This window comes from Indicator indicator, chromosome 4 (assembly GCF_027791375.1).
Source record: "Indicator indicator isolate 239-I01 chromosome 4, UM_Iind_1.1, whole genome shotgun sequence".
NCBI classification, from domain to species: Eukaryota; Metazoa; Chordata; class Aves; order Piciformes; family Indicatoridae; genus Indicator; species Indicator indicator.
The window spans coordinates 8,333,348-8,355,073 of NC_072013.1; the positions used below are offsets into that span (position 1 = coordinate 8,333,348).

The 21,726-nt window shown below is 37.2% G+C and overlaps 1 protein-coding gene across 1 annotated transcript in view; it reads right to left on the minus strand.

Moving 5' to 3' along the window:
- STARD9 (StAR related lipid transfer domain containing 9) overlaps positions 1-21,726 on the minus strand; it is a gene marked incomplete at its 5' end in the record, with an annotated part of 99,855 nt that overhangs the window by 63,776 nt on the left and 14,353 nt on the right. Inside the window, 1 exon segment of the mRNA XM_054400225.1 lies at positions 106-222. Within this exon segment, the coding sequence (XP_054256200.1) occupies positions 106-222 (117 nt within the window).

The following is a 21,726-nucleotide window of genomic DNA, read 5'->3' on the forward strand; positions in this document are numbered from 1 at the left end:
CATATAAGCATTCTGCTCAACAAGCACCATAATCACAGTTTAAAGACAAAGTGATGTTTCTGCTGGACCCTCAGCCCTAAATATACCATGAATGGTGTAACTCACAGGGGTTCCCATCATTGTGTAAGTTTTTCCTGAACCTGTCTGTCCATATGCAAAGAGGCAGATGTTGTATCCTCTAAATGCACCTGACAACACGGAAGTGCCAAGGTCCTGGAAAACCTGAAAAGACCAAACAAAACAGTCCATGAACAATATGCTTCCTGATAAACACTCTGCATTAATTGTGGTCCCTGCACCTTTAATGACTCCATGGAATCAAGGATCTTCACAGAATTTGTCTTTCTGATTTATCAGACTCAATATTAAGTGTCCAGCACTCACTGGTTAGATCTTCCCCCAAATGCCAACACCCAAGCACAGTGCTCATACCCAGCAGTTGTGTTTAATTATGCTTCCCCATCTGCTGTTACTTATTTTATACTTATATTGTATGAATTCTTGAGCATCTCCCCTGCCCCAAGGTTCTATGCTCCTCAGCATGAATCTGATTGAAAAGGCTCTTTGACACAACGACAATAATAAGACTATTAGACACCAGAATTACAGGTGAAAACCAAAGCAAAGTCTAACCCACAGCCTGCAAGCAATGCCAGTCTGACCCACCTGGTCAGTAAGCAACACCACCAGAGGTGAAATACTTCATTTTCTGTTCATGCCACATGTACAGTGATGGGCCACCTTCTGCTCATTATAAAACAGAGCCAGGAACTTTTACCATCAAGTCAGCGTCAGCCTCTAGAGGCTTCCAAAACTTGCACTAGTTCCACTGTGTCTGCAAAAGCTGACCATCGCAGCCAGACAATCCAGACAGTGGTATCACAACAATCACTTCTGCTCCCCCTGCTCATTTTTTTGACATACAGCTACCCACATTGTGACCACGCTCTCACGGTATCAAAGCTCTGCCATAGACCAGCTGAAGGGACACCTGGTAAGGTTTACTAGGAAGTGCATGGTGGATCAAAAGGTTCTAGTAGGCAGGCTGCCAACACCTTAGCACAGCTTTGGCCTTTCAAAAGAGTACTAGTTTTACAAGTAGTAATGGCTTTGCCATCCATACAGATAATTAGCTAGCATATACAGAAAGGTGCATATGATTTCAGAGTTTCACTGCTGTGGAATCTCATTTGCTTCTCCAATGGACAGATAAATGTACTAAATCTGATATAAAAATCAATAGTAAAACATTTTTCATACATATTGCCACTTTACCTAAACTGCCCAGAAAGAGATTAAAAATCCCCTCCTGAAAGTTTTATTTCCAGATCATATTTCAACTCAGTTTGAGACAAGATGCTGATTTCTAGCTTAAGAATCAATAACATTCCTATTATGCAGCACATCTACTAGTAACCCTACACCAAGGACAATATGCCTTAAAAACGTCAATTTTATGGGCAGGAAGGGGGGGGAAAAAAGTGAAACTATTAGCAAAATAAATCAGTGGTGTATAGTTGATGAAAAAAGTGAGCAAATAACAGATATGTTAGCATGATAGTTAAAACTTCTGCTAAAGAGGCCAATGTACCACTTTCACCTGAATTGTAATGTACCACATTGCCTGAATTAAAGGAAAACAAATTATTATGACACTACTTTTACAAATATCAGTATATAGAGAGACATGGAAACACATTCTTTCCCATCACAACAGTTTAGAATCTGTATCAAGAAGTCAGAAGTGCACAAAAAGACAAGAAAAGGACTTAAATGAACAGTAGAGAAGAAACCTACTGAGAGGCACTTGGAAATGTCATTTTAAGGTGTCGCTATGGAAGGAAAGCACAAAGCTTAAGAGGAATTGAGAAATTTACCTCCAGGGATTTTTAATAGCTTGAGTGTTAGCACCAAAGAGGGCTTAAAAAGGTTCTAGGTAAAAAACTGAAGGACAACTAGGAAAGCTACAAATTCAAATCACCAGGAGCAAGAAAGATGAAAAAAGAGCAATAATTACAAAGTGATTTCTGAGCCTTGTAGACAAGAAAGAGAAGATGCACTTGATACTGAAAGGGGAAAAGCAAGTTTCTTCCTTACAGTGGCAGAAAGGGGTTACCAACAGAAACATCTCTCAGAGCCATTACTGAAGTGGTGCTTCTGTTCCCCACTTCTAGACACAAACATTTCCCAATTCCACAACTGAAACTAAAGAAAACTGTTCCTTATAAATCATGTACATACTGGAAATTATGAAATAAGATCACAGGCAGCACTTTGCTCCTGGGTCCTGCTTTCCAAGTTGTGGGAAAATATAACTGCAGGGATTAAGCTGGTGGCTGGGTTTTCTTGGAGCCTCCTCATAGCAGGGCTTCAACATCTGGTTTTGCTTACATCCCTTCATCTATGGGAGCTCCACTTAAAAATAAATGCATCAAATTGCGCAATTAGCCCTGTTGCGTTTATTTCACTCTACCAGTGGGATTCAGTGGGACTGACTGCAAAGGGTTTTCTTCCTTGCAGAACATCTGCAGAAACCAGCCCTACATTTGTTTCAGGGTTCACTTTTGCGGTATGTTGCGATTCTTCCATTGCTCCTGATTGCTTTTGTTTTAGTAACCTAATTACATTTGGCCTCATGTAAGCAGTAAGATTCTGAAGTTACTCTTTCAGTAATACTGGCAAAATGATCATAACTTAGTTCTTGAGCCACCCCACTTGTTTGCCTAAGGCTTTCCTCTTGAGATTGTGCTCCCAAATGAATTCTCCAGTGAACACTGAACTTACCCACAGTAGAATCACTATTAGGATCTTTTGCCTACTTGGTTGGTACATAAAACTTGTAGGCTATCTCTGCCCCTCCTTCAAAATCTGGTTCAATCCAGCCAGTTCATTCAAGAATTATTGGAAAACACAGGCTAAAACCAGACCACCACTGGAGCACGACTGCTCTGGACATGCTCCACCTCACGATATGAGAACAACTTTCATCCAGATTCCAAACTGAACTGCCATGGACCAGGAAATCTCTAAGACATGACAACTGAATTCAGAGCAGGAGAAAGGGAAAGTTCGTCCTGTGTTAGTGGCTCAATGATTGTCGGTAGCTGCGAATGAAAACACAGGAAGAAGGAAAGAACATCATCTAAATTCAAAATGTTGAGAACCAGATGTGAAGACTGACAGAGAACTGAAGAAAATAACCATCAGTGAGAACCAGTAATACAGAACGGAAGGAATCCAAAGAAAATGGGACCCATAAGTGGCTCTGAATAAGGAGAAGAGTGAGGGAGTCAAACTGGATGGTTAAGGGAGGCAAGGTAGGAACAGTATCCATTGGAAGCAACAAAGCAGTGGGAAGATTGAGTTTGAAAGTCAAAGTGCAGGGAATCGTTGTGTTAATACAGAGGACAAAAAACAGGGATAAAAGTGTGAAAGGCAGACATTTGCAGATTTGGAATCCAGAGAAGCCAACTGAATGGGATTGGAGTTAAGCAGTATAAAGAATAGGACTAAGAAACAACAGGAAGTAATAGGTGCAAGGTGAGGCTGTGCCCACTTTCCTTCAGAGTCTCCATGTTGAACAAATTCAGGAATTTTGCATGGCTTATTGTACACAGAAGTAAAACCACCTTGTGTGCTCCATAGCAATTTAGAAACCTGTACTTCACATGGTAGAAGCTCTAACATTAGTGATAAATGCAGCCTACAGCATCTCAATTCTACTACAGTTTCATCATATAAAGCTGTTTTCCCCACTTAAAGTTCATAATACATCTTTGACAGTTATTATTTGATCCAGGAATAATAAAATCTTCACAAGGTGGCAAGCCTTCAGAACAGCAATGCTACAAATGTCATCTGGATATTGAAGTTGGAATTTTGGAAAAAATTGCATTCTGCTTCTTGCCGTGTTGTGGAAACTCTTGATGACATTGTGTAATTCATTTAATGTTTCAATGGTTTGATTTTCCTACAGATAAAGTAGGAATAATTAGTAGAAAATTGTAGGATGTTGTAGGATGAAATCCCCTGTGATGTTAAAACAGCCAGAGCAATGTAAGACAACTGTGCAAATTATTGCCTGCTTTCTCTCTCTCCACATACATGGGACTCTCTGAAGGAAGAACATCTAATTCTGAAGTCCCAATTAAGCAAAGCTCTGTTACATTTACTCTCAACTGAGTACACGTGGCTACTCAGACACTTCAATTCCAATGTGTTTCAAATCAATCCTTTTTAAATTAGGCCTCAAGAGAAGGCATATAACTACAAACAAAATTGGGTAACTCTGAAAACAGTGCCATAAACCTATGAGAAATAACAAATGAGAATTAAAAAAAAAAATTACTGTAATCCTATTAAAAGCTTATTTGTACTGCTTTGTGTGTCTTTTCCAGTAAATTACTCCCTCTCCTTTTTGTGAGAGTAAATTACAATTTGTCTAATTGATTATAGTCTCAGTTTAATCAGAAAACCTCTTTGTTTTACTGTGCTGCAGGAAAAAAAAAGAATATGGAGAATTGAAGCCCAGCCATGAATGTATGACTTGTTTTATAAAAAAGAAAAGAAAAAACAAAAAAGAGAGAGTAATTGAAATCAAAGCATTTTCTGTGCTAATATGAGAGGCATTAGTCCAAATACCCATCAGCATCAACAGCTGCAGATGATACACAAAGTACAACAACAAATCATTCTGGACATATGCGCTAACATATTTCATGATATAATGGATTGAATCATGGGGTTTGTTGATCACGAAAGAAAAAAAATCCTTCTGGGTTTCTTCCAAGACTCACTTCTGAAATGAAACTCTAGGAAGATGAGGTTTTTCAAAGAACACGAGTTGGATATGGATTCCTGCAGAGAACATGCCATTGGCCAAGACAACCATGTCTTCCCTGCATGGCTGCCCTACGTGATTGGCACTGCTCAGTTTGTTCCATCAATGAATGCTACTTTCAACAAAACCTTAGCTGGCTTTGCTATGCCTTGTTCCTCCACTTGCCTAGCTACATCTGGCCCATATCCCATGGTGATCTGTGAAACATTATACAATTTATTACTTGCCACTGCCCTAATAGTGAAAATACCCCCACATCTTTCTGAAGGAGTCATGAGAGGGCATTAAGACCACTGTTATCATTCAAGGTATTTTGCTGGCATGCTCACTACAAAGTGGCCTGGTTCTGGTTCAAATCTAACAAATCCTGTACCATACAAGTTAGACCTCATTGCAAGATTTTCAGTACAGATGGGAGAAAAAGATTTGGTCTAAAAAGTAGATAAAAAGTCCTAATCATGCAGCTCAGGCATATCAAAATGCTGCTCAAGTTGTTGCAATATAAACATATGTGGGGCTGAAACTGTTTTATATTAGGTAAGAATCATCTCATTTAAACATTTCAAAACCTATTTCAGTGCTCCATTAGAAGAGCAAGAAATAAAGAGTCTACAGATTTACAGAACAGGTAGATTAAGCTGCTCACTACGAAATCTTACATATGAAGCATACAGAAAGATAGCAACAGGAATCCTGCCCTTAAGAAACCATAATAGAATATATGAAAAAGACAACCTAAGTATGTATTAATGTCCAGGTCTTATTAACTCTTAAGCAACAACGTAAGTTTCAGGGCTCAGTCCTAACTCCTTTAAAGAATGGCAGAACTTAATTTCTAAAAATTACCTTATTTGTAATTTGTGCCTTGTTTGTACTAGAAAACCAGACCATTCTAACTGCAACATGTTCCTAATCACTTTAAGATCTGCAGATTTATGTGCCAGGGAGGTTACCTCTACTATCATTCAGTCAAAAATGTCTGATCTTACCTGTTTTCTTGATGATTTTTGAAGCCATTTTCATAATTCATGTGATTATACCCTTTAAACACCCTTTTTTTTTTTTTTTCCTGGAACAAAAACATATTGGGGGGGAGGGGGTTTGTGCTTGTGCTAGTGCCAAGAAGAAATAAAATATTGCACAAGATACATCTAGTCAAACACCATAAGTAGCAGAGATTTGTTATTAACAAAGATGGCTTGGGACTTTGTTATTTTACATTGACATCTTTGCTTGGACATTAGAAGCATGAAGCCTTTTGTTTCTGAAGGGTTTTTTCTTTTTAATAAGCTGTATTTATTTTTGCAATAAAAGTTCTGTCATACTCCATTTTTCCCTACTGCCTGTGCCTATTAGGAAGCCTTTTTCGCCCCCATATATATACCTTGACCTCTTAGTTATTATCAACCCCTGTAGTCTATAACCTTTCTATGTCATACACATAGACAGATGTGTTTGCTATCAGTTTTTGTTTTGATCCTAACAAAAGGTTGGAGAAAATTAAACACTCTCCTCTAATACGAGAGTCAAATTAATGCTATTACCTATTGTAATGTGAGCCAGTTCATTCCAGATTTTCCACTGAATTACTATGCATTGGATATACAACTAGACCAGCTGATGACAGCAAATATATATTTTACATTGTAACTCCAATATTTATTCTTGGATCGTGTCCCTCTTACAGTAATAAATGCTTTAATTTTGAAGATAATGGGGGCATTTTACCAGAAACTAAGTTTTGGCAATATGAATTTCCAGAGTATAAAACTTCCCTTCCTTAATCCACTCAGAACCTGAATTGCAGAAGAAAACAAAAAGCAGTTGTTTAAAACAACAGTAAATTGTCTATTATGCTTTGGGGTGTAATAAATTGGGAAACAAAGTTTTTCCAAGTCATTCAAGCCAAGTCTACAAGTAACAAGACAAAAAAGAAAAAATCTAGTAAACTTCCAGGGACAGCATATAATGCCAAGCTTTCAAATTTAAGTGAATAACAGTGATCAATAAGAGAGCTTGTTGGGTTTGTTTGTTCAAGTTGGGCTTTTTTATTGTTGTTTTTTTGGTTGGTTGTGTGTTTGGTTGTTGGTTTGTTTTTTAGCCCTAAGTAATTTCTGGTAAATAACACTTGCATTTTGGTTAGACTACAATGAAGAGGCTAGGACCAACTTTGACTGAAGCAGAGGAGAAGGGAGAAGAGAGCAGAAGGGGTAGAAAGAGAGGGAGCTACAACTTTTAGGGGCAGTGAGTTAACAGAGTAGTTGTCAAACCTTATTAGTACAGTAACCATTTACTTACTTGTGTCTGAAACGGTCAGTATTTAATATCATTTGGAAACTAAACTAATCTTGGCAACTTCAGAAATTTCAAGGGAGTTTATTTGGCCAAGGCAAGATATAGACAAAATTGGTCATTTTTTAAAAAAGGTTTTTGTATAAGTAATATTACTACTTGCTACAGGCAAAGTCAACAAGCATCAATGTCAACCAACAGCTTACCAGGCGTAAACCATTTGTACTGCAAAACACTAGGTTAAAGTTAGAATACTAAGATGAATTCCTACAGTTAATAACTGTGATCGAAACCAGAAGAAAATTATCTTCTTGTACAGTACCATTTAAAAATAGCCTCTAAAATACCACTGACTTCAGGAAAAAAGAAAAGATGAAATTTAAGTAAGGCATGTGGTCAACAGCTGCTTTTCACCACAGAAACAAAAAAGTCATAAATGCTGAAAACTTTCAAGTTGAATTTTCTTTTAAAAATTGCCATGCAAAACAAGAAAACAGAAAAATTTCTCATCAGTAGATAAAAAGCATCAAGATAACTGCAGCAGATCCGGATACAACATTAATTTAGCATAAAAAAGGTGCTGTTATTTACTATACAAACAAAATTGCTTTCAACTGATGGGTCAGGGTAGTTTAAGCAACTGCATGAAACATCAGAAGCTCAGTCTTACACCATTTCCACTATGAACTACCAATCTGCAGCATCTCATTCTTGGTGTGTTTTCTTTACAGAATCTTGTCTCCCTTAAGCTGTTGCTGTTTCGCTTGTAACCAACTTCTGTTTAATTAAATTGCTGGCTCATCTCAGATGTGGCATGCAAGACTTGGATTTAATACGAAAAACATATTTAATGAAATAAAATTATGTAGAACTAAACAATTCCTGTCAAAATAATTAAAGCCTTGTCTCCACCTAAGACTAACCTAAATAAAACAGGCAGAGAGAGGATACAAGAAAGGAATATCTTAAAATAAATCTAGAAGTTTGTTCCAATAATGCAATGTTTTTTCCACACATGTTTTCTCTTAAAGAATATTAAACTGAAGTCAGCTGAAGGGCTTTCTGTACACAGCCAGAGAAAGCAGAAGCAAAGGGAAGCACATTATGCTGGACAGCCACACAGAACCCTCTGCTGTGACATTTGGATTACTTCAGCAACATTACTCTAAGTTGAATGGGATAAAGAGGAAGAAAAAAGAAAAAGGCATCGGTTGGTTAGTTTGGGAACATTTCTTCTCTCTTGTTAAGAAGCTGCAGCTTCACAACTAGGATTACTTCTTTTCCTTCTCTCTCTCTCTCCAGCCTTTTCTGTTTCTTTTCCCAGTCCAACCGGAAGCGGGGCAGTCAAAGGGAAGGCTTCTCTCCAGCACAAGAAGCTTGGCCTGTGGCAGAGGCATTTGCACCACAACTTAAGAGACAGTTCAGTTCTTGGCTCTGCCAAGCGACTTCCTGCATGTCCTTAAATTCCTTTGTGCTTTAATTCTCCCACTGAGACACAACAATGATTTCCTTGTTCACCTTATCAGCTGTAATCCAGAGGAAAAACTGCCCTGTGGGGTAATGTACATGCACACACTATATTTCACAGCATGAAAGTTCAATCTTGATTAAAGTGTTTAGGTAAAATTGTAAAGCACTTGAAAGAGTCACAGAGAACATGAGAACTATATACTGTTCTTCTGTGGGGCAAGAGGAGAATATGAGAAACTGATTAGGCTGAGTGGTAGCTTTATATTGCTGCCATTTTATCACTGATTTGTACAATAATGAAAATACACCTCATCTGTTCATAACAAAACACAACAAAAACACACAACCAAAAATCTATCTCATTTTGAAAAAAAAAAAACAAACCCCAAACCCCTGAGTTTACCACATCATTCTAATTAAAACATAGTCTGATGGAAATCTTGCATTTTTAAATGCTCTAAGGTGCTCTATCACCAATGCTACAACTCCTCTCTCTTTTTGGTTTTTTGAGAGTTTTTGTTGGTTTTGTTTTGTTTTTTTTGTGTTGTTTGTTTTGTAATATAATAGCAGGGAATTTAACAATACTGTAAACATCAACCTGAAAGATCAGACACCCTCTGCAGAATACCACCTGGAATTTTCATCTACCTATACAAAACCACATTCCTCTCAGATCCCTCTTTGCCTGCCTGACAGGGATTCCTATTGTGTTATCACTGTATTACAGAAAAGAAATTTGAATGCAACAGCCACACAATCCAAACCTCACAGTGTTTGACACTATCAATATCTGACTTACCTCAGCCCAGCCATATTTGTCATACTTAAGCTTTCTAAGCAGGGAAAAAAAAAAAAAGGACATGTTTTTTGGATTTATGAATACTTTAAGATTTTCACATTACATTTTGTGGTTTATTTCAGTATTTCATCTGCCCATCAAATAATTGGCAAATACTATCCATTAAGAATTGAACAAACCCCCTTGCATTCAGTGAATTGTGAAGCAGATGTAGGATTGGTAATTCTCTCGAGGACAGCAGCAATATTTCTTGAAGAGACAGGGTGAAAACATACTCCATTTTTCCTCAAAATCAAATGGTTGCAAACTGACACAATTTAAGAGGGATCACAGGAAAAGGACTGTTTGCTTTGGGGAGTTGTTTCTTTTTCTGACCTAAACCTGCTGAACACGTGGCACAAGTCCAGCCTCAGACTTGAATTCCCTTTCTGTACAGATATTCTGTAAAACAAAATTGTCACGGGTGCTCTATTCCCCTAAGAGTCCCCTTTAATTAATGTAAAATAGTCCTCACAGATACAGTTACTTGAACATATACAACTTCTGTGTGTCAAAGGAAAATTGAGAGTAGTATAATCCTGGATCTCAGGCCTAGGTTTATCCTGCTTATTTCCCAGCTAAAGAACATTCCTTGTCTAATTTTGAGCAATTCTTCCCTCGGTATGACAACTTCTGCTATGATACAATTGCAAAAACTAGAGTGAGAGCGGAGTCAAATTGATCATGTGTAAAGGAAAAAAAAATACATATCAATGTAAGATGAAAAGACAGAGGACTTTGATTATGCCGACTTTCTGCAAAGTCAGCATAATCAGAGAGTGATGACTCTTGCAGAAGGCAATGAAAAGACTCCTTTGCTATATCATTGCATTATCCAGCTCTTTAGAACTAGAGAAAAACTTGAATTAACATCTTTAGAGAAAGGAAGAAGAAAATGACAAGTAAATCCCTACCTAGACACAACCTGCAGCAGTGTTGCTACAAACCACATAAACGAGCAGCTGGGCAACTATGTATTTTTATTTCTCTGCCCCAAGAAGCTGTGACTGTGGGTTGGAATGCTGCTCTGTCCTTAAGGGTGGTTGGTTGCTCTGTTGGATGCCAGAGGAATAGATTTCATTTCTGTGCTGTGCATCTTCACCACCAGAACAGTAACACACTGATTTACACTAGGGCCAGCAATACAGAGTGAGGAAGATATTTCCTGATTGAATTTTCAGCCAGACCATACAAGAATGAAACCACAGGGGAAACTGAAAACTTCAGCTTTTCTCAAGGTCTAGCAAGGGCTAAGGTCACAGCTGGAAGAAGCAGCACAATATTCCCTACAGTCATACTGTTACAATCCAGCAGGACCAGAAAATTATTCCGACATCTGGCCCAGATACTAGTTCATGCCAGAAAAATAAGAAAAATTGTCACTTTAAGTGTTGTGATACCATTATTATACGTGCCTGAATGTGTTCCTAAAGAAGAAAAAAAAATTAAAAACAAGCAGAGCAGCTTTATATCCTCTTAAAATGCACAAAATAAATACTGTGAGAGTTATTAGTTGGATTTTTTTTTTTAAATACTGAATTCTATCTCTCTTGCAATGAGGAGAGCAAGGAATAAATAATGGGTTATAAAGAAGTTATAAATATCCTGCATTTTCTCCCACCACTGCTAGCTCTTGGCTAGGATCCCAGGTCATTAGCGGATGTCTGTGATTCCATGTGAAAGGAAAGTAAAGAACAACAACATAAAATTAGTAAGTTTTATTGTTTAAGGCAGCAGGAAGAAATATCAATTCTCAGCTGTGTCTCTGAAAATAACTGCCCATTAATTTTGTGTGAAGACAGGATGGAGATGGAAAAAAGACTTGTTCCTTGACTTTATTGTGAAGGGACAGGAGGAAAAAGCAGTGATCCAAAATTTTCAGTAATTCTGTAAGGGTTAACAATCATCTGTAAGACTCAGACAACAGCACAATGACATTATCAAGACCATGTTTCTGTTTTTTTTCCCCTTCAGCTGGCAATGGATTTTCATCTATCAGTTAATTCAAGTCGATATTTTTGCTATTAGATCATCAGCTCTTAAAAAACACTACACTGGAAAACAGTTCTTAAGCCTATAAAATATACTTTCCAAGAAATAAGCTCATTTCTTCACCTCCACACAAGAAAAGCAGAAAGTCTTCTTATGAGAAGAAAGTAAAGATGGAGCAGAAGAAATGACACTGAAAATATTAATTTGTATCAACAATTCTTTTAAAATACCAGTAGAAATTCTACAAGGCAGATTCCATTTATAAACTACCAGCAACAACTGAATTTCAACGGTACCCAAAATTGACAGGCTTCACATCAGACTTCTGAAAACGCATTTCCTGTGTTTGGCATTGCTTAATCAACAGTGACCCTTGCAAGCACTCATAGAATTCAGTAGTGCTCAGTCTCAACTGCACCTCAAATACCAGTTTTTGGCAATTAAGACAGTTGTTGGAAAGGTGTACAGTAACAGTGCCAATAAAATGTGTCTTGAGTTTCATCTGCATAGATATCACAGGCTAATCATAGAATCATTTAGGTTGGAAAAGACCTTTAAGAACATTAGGTTCAACCGTAAATCTAGCACGGCCAAGTCCACCACTAAACCATGGCCCTAAGCAGCACATCTACATGTCTTTTAAGCACCTCCAGGGATAAATTAAAAAGACAAATCTTAATTAAAAAAGGAAAACAGCAAAGTACTGATTTTAAGTATAAAAAAAACCAAACTCTTTAGGCTTTTAATGGCACAAAAAACTCCATAATGAAAGTTACTTGAACATAAGTTTGGGTTGGACTACATGACCTGTAAAGGTCCTTTCCAACCCAGTGCATTCTCTAATTCAATGACAGTTTCATTTTCAAACTGATTTTTCACTGTCCAAGCTCCAAACATTAAGAAACCAAACAATAAAAGTAACTACTACAAAGTTTTCCACTTCTTAAGCAACTGAATTATTAGCAGCATATGTAAAAAAGGGACTTCAATTTTCTTGTTATAATTTGTTTCCCTTCAAGTGTACAAGAAAATGCAGTCCTACCTGCCAAGTTTGGAGCTGAGGAATCTATTTTTTGCATACATCAATCAGCAGCAGTTAAGCAAACGAATGGCTTACTGTATTCTCTTATTCTGATGTCCTGGTTGGCTCATCAAATCAAATCCTTTGACCCAGGTTGAAAGTCAAACTCTAGTTTGACTCAAATATTAAAGGAAGAGCCAACTTTTAACCTGATTCCATAATACAGTATAGACATATGATTTGTTTTATAGTTTGGGATATTAAGCAAGCTGCAGCAGTTATTTTTTCTAATAGAGCAATTAGGACATCTGTAAACAGATCTTTCTATAATGTTACCAGAAGGTTTGCCACATTAAAACAGAAGTCTCTATATTTAAAAGAGATTGTGTCCATAATTGGAAAGATGAGAAGGTTTAAAGGACACTTATTAGCCATACACAGCAGTCACTTCTAGTTTTGTCTTTCATTGGAAGAAGGAAAAAAAAAAAAACAAACAAACAACAAACACAAATGACCAAACACAAGCCAGTAGATTAAAATATTACTGCTAATTTCAGGCAGTACGCCTAGGACTGTATCTGCTTTAACCATTAGAAGGAATTTTTTTCTGTTGCTTGTTTGCTTAGAATAAAGACATAAGTACAAGCCTTCAGATAGGAAGATTTGGCCAGCTTTTAGAACATGTGCAGCACTTGTTGCCAAAGCAGCAGGTTAAGAAACAGCAATTCCATCAACCCTACTTGCATACATGCAGGTTTCATCCCACTTCAAAGAAGTTTCAGCTATCTTCATTAAGCACGTCTCTCAAGGGAAGGATCTGCAATCACTATTCTCACAGGCACAGAGGACATGCATAGAATCACAGAATGGTTTGGCTTGGAAGAGACCTTTAAAGGTCATCTAGTCCAACCCCTCTGCAATGCGCAGGGAACAGTGATTACAACAGTGATGTTTCCACCCTTTCCAGCAATGGGACTATTTTCACTCCTGTATTTTGAAAACACCTACCTGACTGCTCAAAGAACTAAATGTGTATCTGACTTCCACAGAAAGGTTGTGAAGGAAAAACTTATACATTTGTGTGAATTCAGATATCACCTCAATATTTATTGAGATCGAGAACCACCAGGCAAATCCCTAAGCGAGTTACTTGATGGTGGTTCAAATTTTCAAAAATTCTTGCAACATTACAATCTCATGGATTTTTTTTTAATCTATAAAAAAAAGAATGCTGTCAACAGTATGTGCCACAGTATTGATTTAAAAAAAAAAAAAAAAAAAAAAGGTTTGGAGCTGTACAAGTTTCCCAGGAAAAGATGTACTTTCCAAATTTATATAGTTTTAGCAGTTTCCAGGAGATTCCAAACAGGAGGTAATTTAGAGTCACTTAGGAGTTCATGGAGAGAACTCTTGGAATCATATTCTCAACAATATATTAACAACAAAATTTGCCAGGACTAATGGTTGAATAAATTGTTCACTCCACTCTTTCACCAGGTCAGCACCCTCTGTTCATTCCCAGCTTGCAAGTACTGGGTGGTTGCATATTAATAGCCAGAGGTGCAATGAATAGTCATTGCTCATCTAATTAGAAACATTAAATGAAAAAGGCTGCAGGGACTATCAGTTTCTTTTATTTTTGCTCTCCTAGTGACAGAAATTCCTCTAGGCTGGACATAACTACTTCTTTATATTGTCCTCTTCCCCACTCACTTCATATCACAAAACATGGTGAAGCTTACTGTGACAATAGCTCAGTGCTTCATAGTGCACTTTGCTTAACAAGACAGAAAGCAAAATTGCATCATCTGTAAAAAAATCTCAAAAGCAGATGTAAGCTGTCTTCCAGATCAACCAGCCCAATACTTCCATAAAGCCAAAGATAACATCAATACATTTTAAAAAAGAAAAAGATGCAGATCTGCTAAAGATCATAAAACAAACTTGCATCCAACCCAGGGAATTCCCATGTCCTAATTAAGGTCAAATATTTCTGTGTCATTACAACCCCAATAATAAATCAGATCTTTTGTATTGTCAAGATGAACAAAAACCCTTTGGTAAACTGCCAAAAAAATTATTCAGAATATTATGACAAAACATCTCCTGTGAAGACAAAACATCTCCCTTGAAGACAATACTGGAGTTTCCCTCTTGGAGATGCTTTCTGGGATAACAACAAAAAAAAAAAAAGAAAAAATTCAGATGAACACATATGATTGTCTAAGAAAAACGACATAATTTTACCCTTAACTAGTAAAATATATTATATTAATTATATAGTAAAATATATGAAGAGGGTATTTTTTTTCCTTTTAAAATGAGACAGAAGGAAAAAAATTTATCAGTGTTTAAAGTGCTTCCATCTTGAAGATGTATCAAGTTTTATTTCTCTTCAAGTTTTGTGCTAAGATGGCACATTAAAAGGGGCAAAAAATGAGCAAGTAATGAGTGGAGAACTGGAAGTTCAAAATAAGTGATTTCAAAAGGACTGAAATACAAGACATTTATCTATTTACATGAAGTTTAAATAACCATCCATCCTTCTATGAAAACTTTCCAGTGCATCACTATAATACTTTTTATGGTGAAGTATATTGTCAGTTCTATTCCAAAATAAGTTTATTGTACTGATCTATTTTAAACATACTCCCCTTAAATATATATTTTTAATACAGCTGTCTTATTATAAGCCAGTTCAGAAAAATTACAGGTTTACACACAACCTGAGGAAGTACTGAAATATGACAACCTAAATATCTGTATTTCTACTTCCACTATTTTCTATTTTATTTAGAGAAGAGTTGCACCATTGACCTAACCAGGAATTCAGTTATTAGGGAATGTTGTTTCTGTTCCAGAAGTCTATGGAATATAAAGACCACATGCCAAAGTTGCTTGGTGATTTTCAGACAACCGTGCTGTTCAAGACAACCATCTATCTCCAAAGGAATTCAGCTCAGGCTTCTCTCTTTTCAGTGTAATGACTTACAGCAGAAACACTGGGTATTTCTTATACTCAACATCTGTATAGTCTGCTCTCCTCAAACCAAAAAAAGTCCCCAGCATCTGCAAATTCTTTGTTTTCAGAACACGGCTGCCAGCTTTGATCAAAGCTACACAAACAGGTCAAAGTAGCACAGTGCTCTGTACAAACTGGAGCAACACTTCATTTTTTGTCAGTTCCTCAATCGTTTTTAAAAAGTCAAAGCTTGACTTGAATTTTCTTTTACTGTTCTATGCATATAATGGTTTCCTTCAGATTTCCATTAGCAAATAATTCCTCACCATGGGTCCTTTTCCTTACCTTTATGCTTTTATTGTAAGGTATGTAACATGGGGAAAAAGTTAAGATTATGGCAAGATGTTTTTCAAGTACATTATTTCACGTCATCATTTCAAATGTCATTAATGATTTAATTATTTCCAGATGCTTCCTTGTTCACTATTCACCAACATCTTTGACATATTGCAAGCAGAATTCTGCAAATCAATAATTCGGGTCTTCCCATTTACAAGACCACAAAAACACCGTTAATTTTTATTGGGGAAAAAAAGTAATACATATGAACTGCTTAGTTATTGGATGTTCAGAGAGCACAGCATAGATAACTTTTGTATGCCATAAAATTTTAACCAAGTTTATACCATTTAAAATTCAACAAGAAAACACTTCACATGAACATATTTCAGTCAAGTCCCCTGAAAACATCCATAAACTCCTATGTGGATTATTTCTCAGAATAAAGGTTTGTATCTCATGCTGCCTCATTAATGACATTATACAGCTGCTAACTGCACTGCAAATTTGAAGGTAAATTTTGTTGATGCTTCGGATATAAAAGTGCTTATGCTGCTGACTGTAACAAATTTCTGAAGTGTGAAAACCTTTTATATTAAAAGCAGCTTTCAATTCCTGTCTTTCCTTCTGGAAGGAAAAATGGGGAGGTGAATAAATTCTACACTGAGCTACTTCATAATTTTCTGTATTTTTGAAAGAGGTTAGGTAGATTACCTGCAAGCAGTACCTGTGAGGGAAATGGATGTAAAGACGTAATTGCAGCCTGAGCTTACATATCTTTTTCTTTTAGCTGGGTCTCAGAACAATAAAAAGAACTAATGGATATTCTCTTTTCTTCAAGTGACAAATTATCTTTGTGCCCTGCCTGGCCTCTTAGGTAATGGTCCTTAAACAAACATTTTAATTTTAAATAGCAGGCATTCATTACCTCAAATGAGTTAATTATGTCTTATTTCTGTGTCATCTCTCTTCCTGCCTCCTGTTCCCATTTTCTTTAGGCAAAAAGGAGCCTGAGAAATACATCTCTATCTGTAGCAGCAGCAAGAACTATTAGGAGGATGGAACAATGCAGAAAGAAGGTAGAAAGAAAACACTAGAAATGTTCAGAGCTTTCTGACATTGCACAGATATGCTAAAGAATGTGTCTTCAGGTTCTGGGATGTGACATCAGATGCCTGAATCAGTGAATAAATGTATAAAATGGCACAGTGCAGAAGGTGTTCTGGACTGAACTAGCTCTAATGGTTAAGTCCATCTTTAAAATAAACGCTGCAGGGACTCTAAAAGGTTTACTCACAGACACAGAAAAAGGATTTCTACTGAGTCTAGTTGTAAGAGGGGCTCCAGATTCTTACAAACAGTTGTGTCATCCCCAGAACATGCTGCTAGACAACATACTAATAGAAAAAGCATTCTTGATGCTTAGCATGCAGTATAGCCTTTGCAAACAAAGGCTAAACAGTCTCTAACAAAGTTAAGCCCCCATAATTAACTCTCCACCCCTAATCCTTCTGCTGGTAACAGAACTGTTCAGGGAGCTCCCATTACAGCATTAGTTCACAGAATCATAGAATGATAGGAGTTGGATGGACCTCTGGAGATCATCTAGTTCAATCCCCCAGCTAAAGCAGATTCACCCAGAAAAGGCTGCACAGTTGGGTTTTGAATCTCTCTAGAGAAGGAGACTCTACAACCTCTCTGGGCAGCCTGCTCCAGTGAATTACTTGCTGGACTGTGCCTAGAAACTGTAGTGAAGACTAACCCAGCCCAACCAGTAACTAACAATTTAGCAATATAGATGACCAAGCTTCAGTGCTCAGGGAATATTCCCTGGAACTACATGGAGCCACTTTATTTACTTTTCCACCATTTATTCACAGCTACAGCCTCGGTTTCTGTGAGGAAAAAAGCATCAACTCCAGATTAATAAAATGAGGAGCAAAGGATGACCTTCTAGTCTTTTTCACTCTTTCAACTCAACATGCCAATGATATTCAGTTGTAGAATGCCACTTATATTCATAATAAATGGAATAGAAACGGATTGCATTCCATATACTGTAATAAGCAATAAATTTATGCAAATTACTGCAGTAGGAAGCGAGACAATAAAAGCATTGTGCAGTACCAAGCAGAATCACACAGAAATGATGTAAAGCAGGACAATGTGAAGAGCTGGAAGCAAATTTCCACAGTCCTCTGAAATTTTTGTGTTTTCAGACTAAACACACTTAAAGGCACTGGCAGTTCTTTTGAGTCTCTGATGAATTTAAGTTAAAAATATTAAAAGCGACTTAAGCCCAGGTTTTAAATTATCACATTCTCCATATATAATAATCAAGAAGGTTGCTGATTTTCTAAATGTGAGCTGAAAATTCAGTGTCAGTTTCTTGGTTTAGAGTTTTAAGGTACATAAAAAGTAACTAATAGGTATAACGATGTTAGCTGTCAAAAAATTTAAAAGGAACAATACCCTCAGCTTATGGACTAGAACATTTCCCAGACATTACAGAAGTGAGGTTGCTTTTTTGCTTTCAAATCCTAACTAGCTCCACCAAAACCATTCACTTGATTGCAATTTAAAAGTAAATACTGGAATATGAAAAAGCCTCACTGCTTCAATGATAAATTCACACCAGTTCACTCTCTCTAGACCTTTAACGTGATTCCACTTCTTATTCCTGTTTCAAAGCAGCTATGAGATATGACCTTGGTTCTAATAAAAATCAAATGGAAAAGCATAAGAAAAAAAAACCAGAAAGAAAATAAAGAAGGAAGATAAAAGCAAGTAGGTTTCACATTTAGTTTAGCAAATGAATGATTTTTTTAGACAGGTGGGGGTTGGTATCTTTCCAGGCAACCAGCAGCAGAACAAGAGAACACAGTCTCAAGCTGTGCCAAGGGAAGTTTACGCTCAAGGTGAGGAGAAAGTTCCTCACAAAAAGAGTAACTGGCCAGTGGAATGGGCTGCCCAGGAAGGTGGTGGAGTCACCATCCCTGGAGGTGTTCAAAAAAAGATTGGATGTGGCATTTGGCACCATGGTTTAGTTGTCATGAGGTGTTAGGTAATACGCTGGACTTGATGATCTCTGAGGTCTTTTCCAACCTGGTTGATTCTGTGAAAAGGTCAGTGAATTCAGACACTCAAACATTTCAAAGCAGAACTTGTGTCCTACTAGGAAAGAGGGTCCAACATGCAACAACAATAATTAAAAAAAAAAAGTCTACCTATTAGTCATTAGTGAACTACTCTGGCCATTACATTCAGCCATTAAGAAACAGGGTGCAGCTAAGAGCATCAAAATAATAGAGATTGGAAAAGAAAATGGCCTTAGAGCACTGTCACTTAACAGGGCAGCATGGTTACTTCATGCATGATGCAGGGCAGCCTGAGTTACACACCATCACCAGTAACACTGTCTGTATATAAGAAGGTCCTGAAGATGATGCGTTAGATGGAGTGCGTAAGTCCAAAGGCCAGGTAAGGCAAGCCCAAGCGTAAGGGTCACAACATTAACAGCTAAAGGAGCACTTTTCATTGGAATTTGTAGATGCACCTCTCCTGTTCCATAGAGATATATGTTGCAGAGGAAGTTATTTTGATCACACTTCCAAGTACTCAGGTTACATTTATAGGTCATGGCAAAATTATTGTGGTCTTTACTGTAAAGGCCACAGACAGCTCTGACAAGGCTTGCTTCAAAAGACTGGGAATCATTGCACCAAGAGATTTTTTGGCATCTAAAATTCATCAGGAAACCTCATTCTTCCACAATGAGGATAACAGAAAGTATTATCCATGAAGCTTTCAATGTTGATGTTCTAGCCAAAAAGAGCTTATCTATTCCTAATTATATGAGCAGTTGCTCAAATCCATTTTCGGCTATTGTAACACAAGACACTCAGCTAAATCTAACATAAGGCAAGACATGTCTCTTTCTGTTTTGTTCTCATTCAAAGAAATTGGCTCTTTCCTGGATATTGCTTTGCTGAAGACCAATTTAAACATAACTTAAAACATAAACATAACTAAAATCAATTAATCTGATCAAAACTTGCAAAATAGTTATGGTCACAGAAAACGTAAGCTACCAAAACAAAAGGCATAAAGCAGTCTTGCATCAGTAATTTGAGCTCCTCTTATTTTCAGTCATATCCCAAATGAAACGAAGTCCTAGAGGTGGACAGTAATTTTTCAAAACCACATACAAAGTGGTTTTGAAATTCCAAATAACCTCCCTGAAAGAACTGCAGAATCATAGAATCACCTAGGCTGGAAAAGACCTTCAAGATCACCAAATCCAACCATTAGCCCTACTCTACCAAGTCTACTACTAAGCCACATGCCCAAGTATCACATCTACACAGCTTTAAAACACTGTCCTGCTTTAAATTGAATAATCCCCTGCAATTTTCTCTCTGCTTCTCTAATTGTAACTAGAGAAGCCTCTCCTTGCTCTCTGACATTAGCCTGCTCACCTCTGCCTATAAAATAAAAGTCATTTAGAAAAAAAAAAAATCTATACATATAAAGAAAGTTAGGTAAGCTAAATTAATTAATTTTGGGCTGTATCGTCACAGTTTCTTAGATTCCTTTTTCAGACCTAATACTTTAAATGCAGGTCTGTCATGTGGGATGAGGTACATGCTCTCTAGTGGCTGACTCTCTTCTTCATAAGAAAATCTGCCAGCATTACTGTAAAGGCACATAGCATCCATATGCACACATCCATACAATCCATGTGTACACTCTTACATGTTTGTGTGTGGAGAGGGAATTCAGAATGGAAAACACTTTTAATAGCAGCAGAGATGACAAGACCTGTCTTAATGGATGTAATTTGAAGGCAAGTCAGTCCTTACAGGCACAGAAGAAAAAACAAACCAACCAACCCCAATTCTAGGAAAGCATCAGTTACCATTCAGCATCTTGGGAATATAACCTGTCCAAAAAGGATTGATTCAAATGGTCCATTCCAAAGATTATTGATCAACTATTTGCTATTTTTTAGTGACAGTCTGCAAAGACACACGTCTTACATCATCTCCCCTGCTTCAGGTGCGAATACCCTGACATTATGACACTGAAGTTATAAAGAGTGAGAACCAATCCATAATAGCATGTACCGCTGTGAATGAGAAACCCTGAACTGATGATCAGAATTTTGATTCTGATGTGCTGAGGTTACTGTAAACGTTTCCAGACTGAATTAACTTGATTCACCTTCACGCTCCCTTACGCAATTTAGATGCACTGACAGAATCTGCTCTAGCAGAAAAGTCACAACTGAACAAAGATTTTAAGTTTGCTTTTCACATACGAGCTCTCAAGGGCAGACTTTTTGTTGATTAAAAACAAAATAGAATTTGGAGTCAGTGTGCAGGTGCTCAGATCCAGCCAAAAGGATGACTCATTCAGTTTGTGTTCAAGGCCACACACACGTCTCTCTAGGGCATATCATCTTGGCTAACAGAAAAATATAAAAGTTCACTACTAGGGGAGATAAATAAAGAAAGCACAAATCTATTGAAAAAAGAAGAGCTAGCTTTTGCTATAAAGGAGCAACTGCTGCCACACCAAACACTTGAATAAACAATAACACAGAACACATGCATATTATCTAAGTTTTTCAGGTCGTAGCTAGTTACACATGCAAGGCTGGTCTTAGGGCTGCAGCATGTCAGAAACATGGCACATTTTCAGAAATAAACAAAATGACTGTGTTGAACTTGATCACAGCTGCTACAATAAATGCATTTCACTACTCAATGCCAGCATAGTCCTGCCCAACAAAATCCTTCATAAGCCAGCTGTCTGTTAAAAATCAAACAAAACACCAAACCCATAAAATAACCCCCCTCAACCTGGCCCAGTCTCCTACCAAAAGTCTGTCAGCATTCTTCCACACAGAGACTACAGAACTCAATGACTAATATGATACTGAGGCTTAAATTTCAGACTAATTTTTCAGT